The 6,321-nt window shown below is 53.5% G+C and overlaps 2 protein-coding genes across 2 annotated transcripts in view; both read right to left on the bottom strand.

Annotated features, from left to right (window-relative positions):
* GALE (UDP-galactose-4-epimerase) overlaps positions 1-571 on the bottom strand; it is a 5,433-nt gene extending 4,862 nt beyond the window's left edge. The window contains exon 1 of the mRNA XM_014517828.2: positions 371-571. Coding sequence (XP_014373314.2) covers positions 371-571 — 201 coding nt within the window. The remainder of the gene's footprint in view (positions 1-370) is intronic.
* On the bottom strand, positions 190-6,272 carry HMGCL (3-hydroxymethyl-3-methylglutaryl-CoA lyase). Its single transcript, XM_014517827.2, has 7 exons — positions 6,167-6,272; positions 5,294-5,389; positions 4,095-4,243; positions 3,207-3,270; positions 2,566-2,754; positions 1,536-1,661; positions 190-936 (listed from the first exon to the last, which is right to left on the bottom strand). The coding sequence occupies exons 1-7, from the start codon at positions 6,233-6,235 to the stop codon at positions 835-837; spliced, it is 795 nt and encodes a 264-aa protein (XP_014373313.1). The 5' UTR covers positions 6,236-6,272; the 3' UTR covers positions 190-834.
* Positions 6,273-6,321: the final 49 nt, after the last annotated feature.

The raw sequence follows: 6,321 nt of genomic DNA, 5'->3' as shown, positions 1-6,321 counted from the left end.
GCGACGGCCGTGGGGGGAGGGGGAGGGGGGCAGCAATTGCGGGGTGAGCACGCGCCCCCCGCCCAGGGGACAGGGCCACGGGGAGGGAGCGAAGCCGGGGCAGCCCTGGGGGCACAGGCTCCCCTCAGCCCTGGGCCCAGGCCTCCCCTGCCCCCCACCTGAGGGGCGAGACCACAGCACCAGGCCCAGGCGCTTCTGAATAACCTTTATTTGTCTGAAATTCGTTACAGGAGGAGCACAGCCGGAGCCGTTCCCTCCTTCACCAAGCGGCTTCGGTCCGATTTCAATGCATTTTCCCTGGTCAAGAACACTCCAGGACACGAGCGGTTTTCTACACTAGAGAGGACGCAAGAAGACCAGGAGCGAAGACCCAGAGCGGGAGCTCAGCCTTCAGCTCGGTCCCAGGAAAGGCACTTCCTTGCGTCTCCGGCACGAGTCTTTGCTCCCGGTGGGAGAAGAGGAGCCTGTCGCACCCCCGGGGGCAGCCCGGCTGGCCCAGGGGAGGCTCCAACTCGATGTGCCGATACTTGCCTGGTAGCACCCCTCCCGGCAGAGTCCCCTGAGCAGACATGGGGCGAGGGCCTGGGGGGTGGGGAAGGAAGCTGCTGTGTGTTCATGGCCTCAGCCTCCCCTGCACAAGGGGGCAGTTTAGGGAGCCTGTCTAGGGCTGTTAATGGCACTTGTGGATTCTGCTGCATGACCTTCCCTCTACCCAGTCCTGAGCCTGAAAAAGGGGTATTTAAGAGCAACCCAGAGAGCAAATGCAACTTGGCTGACTCTAGGTCTTCATGGCCGTGGGCTGCATGGACTTGTCCCAGGCTGAGCTGACAGACGTCACAGGCGGCAGGCGGCCTGGGCCACTTTGGAATTCGATCTTCTGTTCAGCGCTTTGCAAATAAACGCACCCACGTCCATCAGCTTCTGCAGATCCACACCCTTTACAAGACACAGGATTAGCTTGCACCTGCCCCCAGTTTCATCCAAATGACTGTCACCTGCTGTTAATTTTTACAGCCTAGGAGACAACTGGAGGAAGAGGACACTGTTCTGGTGATGCTCTTAACATCCACTGCTCCCTGGTGCAGCTGTGACAGCAGCATTTCAAACTAAGCATCAGTATGAGGGGCTGGGAGGAGGAGAGGGGAGGGAGGAAGGTGGACAACCTCAGACACAGGAAAGGGATGAGAAGAAATCCTGAGGGCACCAGCCAGACTTGCCCATTCTCTATGCCCTCCATTACCCGGCCAGAAGGCTGGGATCTATTCCTTCCCCAGCCCGGCTGAGTTTTATGACTATTCATTTTAACTGCAGCCTTGGGATCCAAATTCATTGCTTCCAATCCGCTCCCTCGTCCTTGCCAGGACAGAGAACAAGGGCTCTTTCAGCTAGACAGAGCCTCACTGTCCACGTGGCAGCCACACCTACTGGTTTGAGGTGTGGCAGGCTGAGCTTTTAAAACCAGGCATTCAAGCTCCGGCTGGAAATGCAGGCACACATCCACCCCAGGGCAGCAACCTCCAGCTGGCCAGACTCACCGTGTGAATGCCAAGCCCATCAAGCATGTACACCAGGTCCTCTGTGGCTACGTTTCCTGAGGCTCCTTGTGCATAGGGGCAGCCTCCCAGACCAGAGACCGAGGAGTCGACCACGCTCACGCCCATCTGGAAACACACACAAACAACTGCTTTCAGCTCTGGCCCTCCTGGACAGCAGGTCCGAGCAAGGATCCGGCCAAGCCCTGAGCGCTCTAGCCTGGAGACAAGGCATGGGACAACCTCCCTATTAACACACTGCCTATGCAAGAGGTATAGGTCTTCCTTTTCCATAGCACTTGGCAATCCCAAAGCAAAAGATAGGCTGTACTAAATGCAACTGCTTGCTAAGGGATCTATAACTGAACAGCGCTGACCCAAATCAGTGCTGCCCACACCATGCCTCACACAGTCTGCTAGTCTGAAACTCCAGGCCAGAAGTCCCAAGTGCTGATGTACAAGAACCAAACCAAAGCTCGCAGGGACCTCTATGCCCACCGCTCACAACCCCCACACTTATGCTGGTTTGCCCCAATACAGGCAGTAACAGCACAGAGATAGGCGCGGAGCCCAGGAGTGAGTCAAAGGAGTATGGACTCTTGAATTCAGCTCCCATCTCTTATCGCCACATCGGAGCAGGCTTCACAGGTCCTGTCACTAGCAAGGTGCTGTGTAAACACCCAGCATCAGCTGCTCAGGCCAAGAGGGAGCTGCTGCCCATCCTGCACTTGCTCCATACTGGGAAGTTCCTTATGTTTGGCCTGAGCCCACAGCACCCAAGGGCAGCCACGCTGCAGCTCTAGGACATAACCAAGGTCACGCTGTTCTGGAAGGCTCCCCTCCTGCCCCTCCATCGGTGCATTCCACACACTGTTCAGAGGGGAAAGGTTCTGTGTGGTTTGTAGCCTGCTCGAGCCAAGTGGCCAGGTCAGCATGGGACAGTGACCCTGTCAGGAAGGGCTGTCCTCAGCACACAAAGGGAAAAAAAGCTCCAAGTAGGGTCCAGTTCATCAGAGCAAACCAATGCTCTTACCTGAAGGGCAACTAAGGTGTTGGCCAGAGCCTGCCCGTAGGTGTCATGGCAGTGAACAGCAAGAGCCCCCAAAGGCACCTCCTTCATGACTGCAGCCAGCATCTCCTTCATGCTCCCAGGGGTCCCGACCCCAATGGTGTCACCAAGGGAAATCTCGTAGCACCCCATCGCGTACATCTTCTTCGCCACCTGCCCAAGGAAATGACACCTCAGTGAGAAGAACTGGCTTGCCACTAAGGTCCCGTAGCACCTCGTGCATGGATACCTATCATCACTGTGCCTGGCTCTGAAGTGCAGCTAGCTCTGTGGTGGAACAGAGCAAGCATTAGACTGCTCATGGATATCAGGTGCACAGAGCTGCGAGCAGGAAGTGAAGAACACCACCTCCTATCACACCCCTCAGAGCACTCTGCTCCATTGCTACCCCAGGCAGATTCACATTCACTTCTCAGTGAGGTGGCAACTGGCCAGAAAGCCCTTCATACTTGGCAGGGTGGGGGGGATGCATTCATTGATTCCACGGGTGCATCTCCACAAGCAATTAGGGCCCCCATTCTATCTTCAGCAGGGCACAGCACCTACTTCTGCTCTTAACATTACAGGGGATTAGAAAAGCTCCAGGATTCTGCAGTTGTACTCACCTCTGCTACTTTAGCAGGGGCAATCTTGCCTTCATAAGGGCAGCCAAGAACACAAGACACGTATCTGCAGCAAAAGACCAACATCAGCAGGAGAACCAGGGAAATAAAGATGGGCTCATTCAGCCCCAATAAGCACCACCCCGCATTCTTACATCATGGGAAATTTCAACTCTTCTAGAAGCTGATGGTTTGAAGTAGGTAGATAAAGGCACAGAGCTGCCATAATGATTTCCCCAGTATAATTAGTCACACCCCAGGGACTTGGGGGGAAGGGAAGGGAGTGTCAGGGTAGCTGACAGGTGTTTAAGAGTGCATCACACAACACAAAACACACATTTGTGCCTCCAGGACTGACATGAAGCACTCCTCTGATAGAGCTCAAAATACAATTCAAGCTGTGGTTTTCTTAAGGTGGTAAATTTTGCTTTCCTCCGAGTTGAAGACTGATTCGCTCACCCCCTACCCCTCCAAAAGCGCTGGGAAAAGAGCATTCAAGGGACCAACTGTGCTCTCTACTGGGACACGACTTCTAACAAGGGACATCTGAATGCTGCGGTTGCTGTAGGGGAGCTGATGGTGATAAGAGAACTGCATTTGTCTAGTGAGGAGGGACTGGGATGCTTCTGTTTCCAAACTCATGCTAGCAGCACTGAATCGTTTCACGGCTTGCTTGTGAGGATGGGAAGCAGAGTGAACAGCCTAAATCCCAGTCCTCTGTTACTGGGAACTGGAGACCGAAGTGAGGGTCACAGGCTGCACTGGTTTCAGGGAGGGGCCAGAAAGGCCCTGGTTTTCGTACTGACCTGGCACTCCTCCAGCCCCAGCAATTTTACTTGACATCACCACTACAAACTAGTTTGCCCGGTGCTCAAACCAGCAGTGCCTCACCCTCGCACTGGAATGTTTGCCGCTCTTGCTGCCTCCATCACTTCACTGAACCTCTGGAGACTCTCATCTATTGAACAGTTAATGTTCTTCTTACTGAACAGCTCCGATGCTGCTCCAAAGATGGACACCTCTCTGGCGCCTGCTGTGACCTGCCGACAGGGAGATTGGACCAGTATGTTATTTTGCATCTGATTTATGCAACTGCCATAAAGGCCCTGTGAGCTCAAGTTACCAGGGCTGAGGGCACGTCCATAGGGTCCAAATAAGAGAAGCATTTAAGGACTTATTTCTGTTGCTAACAAAACATCTAGTAAAGGCTCAATCCTGTAAGGGTCTCAGCACCTGCAGCTTCCAATTACATTGGCTTCAAACACACTGGAGGCCCCTAGCTCCCACTGTTTCAATACAAAGCAGTTAAACACATGAGATAGCTGTACTGGACCAGTCAATGCCCCTGTGTAAGATGCACTGTGGAGTCTCAACTCACAAGTTGCAGCTGATGCACTACTATTGTGCCTGCTGACTGGCAAGATTTGAGGCAGCAAATCAGCTGGAACATCAGTGGAATGAGAATCTGGGCAGTTGTTAAGTCCTATATCCTTGACAGATACCCATGGAATCGATGGAGCTATTTAATCCTGAGATGCGGTTACAGAACATTACGGGCACAAAACGCTTACTCTGCTGACAGTTACAGTTACAATCTCCCAGAATTTGCTACTGGAGATGAACAATTTTCCCTTTTCCCCCTCAAGGTATTTTGCAGAGAGTGTGTATAATTGACCTGGTCTGCAACGGGAATGCAGAGCAAGGCTATTCCTAATGCTGCTGGACTCTATAGGGGAGCGCTCTCTTCAACAGCCCAGTGTCTCTGCTTCTCTTGTGGGATGAGCTGAGCTAAGGCTTTGGTGCGAGACAGCCAAGCCTGCCCGGGGAGTGACGGCAGCACCTAAGCCACCTCTGCTGCGTGAACCAGGAACAGAAATGTGGTTGTTACAGGAGACTTGTCTAGGCAGACATGCCAGAGCAGGTGAACAGACTTGAAAATAAAACCCCACCAAATTCTGCATTGGAAGTGGCAGGTGACAGCGTCTCCAGCAGGTACCTGGCTTCTGCAGTGAGGCACATCTCCACCTTCTGCACATTTGGCAGACACAGCACACACTAGAGCACTTGGAGCCCAGCACAAACCCCCTTACCGCTGCCTGGAAGCCTTTCAGGTTTGGGATCAGGACTGGGTAGCTCACGCCAGGAAACTTCTCAATTCCTTTCAGGACTTCTGCATGGTCTGCCATCTGCGCAGCACCAGGAGAGAGACTTTAGAAGTGGTCACTTTTCCAGGAGATGAAAGAGAGAGAGCTTGCAGCCCATAATTTTTTTTGCAATTTCGTAACTGGTCTAATAAAAGGTCTAATTTCTAAACCAAGAGTTCTAGATTTTTGCATTTCTTTTTGTCTCAAACACCAAATACATCCCAAACATGGAAGATGCTGAATTTTTGCTGAGTTTGGATTTTAAACATCACTGCAGAACAACAAGAAAGATTTTTAAAGCTCCCTGTTTGCCAGTGGACACCTCCAGGGAAGGGACCCTACCTGACCTGCACGACTCAGAACCACTCTCATGGCCCCAGAGGGACAGATTTTCCATCTCCAGCTCCCTCTGTGCAAAAAAGGAAGTTTATTTCTTACCTACGGGGACTTTTCACTATCTTTAATATCCCCAGAGCCTGACGAAGGGCTCTGAAAGCTTGCAGAAAGAGACTATTTTTGCAATTTCCTAGCAGGTCTAATAAGAGGTATCATCCCTGAAGCAAGAGTTTCTTGCAGCCCGTGATGCCTGCCCCGCGCGAGACCCAGAAAGTCGGGGTCCTGGCGAGCCAGCTCTTCCACAGGCAACCGGATCTGGACTCATGAGGACGTTTCCAGGGCTGCTCTCCTTGGAGGGGGAGAGGCGGGCGCTGCACCCAGCTTTTCCCCGCCCGGCCGGCTGGAGTCGCCCCTCCCAATCCAGAACCGCCTCGCGGGACCTTTGACGCCTGACTTTTGGGGACGCGCCCAGCAAAGACCGACCTGAGGAACCCACTTGGGGGACACGAAGCTGGTGGCCTCGATGACCGGCAGCCCCGTCTCCGACAGCATGTCGATGAAGCGGATTTTCACCTCCGTGGGGACGACGGCCTGCGGAGGAGACAGGTACGTCCTCGCACGCGCGGCGCCTCGCGGGG

This window comes from Alligator sinensis, unplaced genomic scaffold (assembly GCF_000455745.1).
Source record: "Alligator sinensis unplaced genomic scaffold, ASM45574v1 scaffold337_1, whole genome shotgun sequence".
NCBI lineage: Eukaryota > Metazoa > Chordata > Crocodylia > Alligatoridae > Alligator > Alligator sinensis.
This window is presented reverse-complemented; position numbering and strand designations above follow the sequence as displayed.

Excerpts from the sequence above, each read along its gene's own strand:
- HMGCL (XM_014517827.2), bottom strand. The coding sequence starts at position 6,235 with ATGCTGTCGGAGACGGGGCTGCCGGTCATCGAGGCCACCAGCTTCGTG. Across the intron at positions 3,271-4,094 it reads GCAAACATTCCAGTGCGAGG|ATACGTGTCTTGTGTTCTTG; the intron begins GTGAGGCACTGC and ends CTTTTGCTGCAG. Across the intron at positions 1,662-2,565 it reads ACACCTTAGTTGCCCTTCAG|ATGGGCGTGAGCGTGGTCGA; the intron begins GTAAGAGCATTG and ends GTGTGTTTCCAG.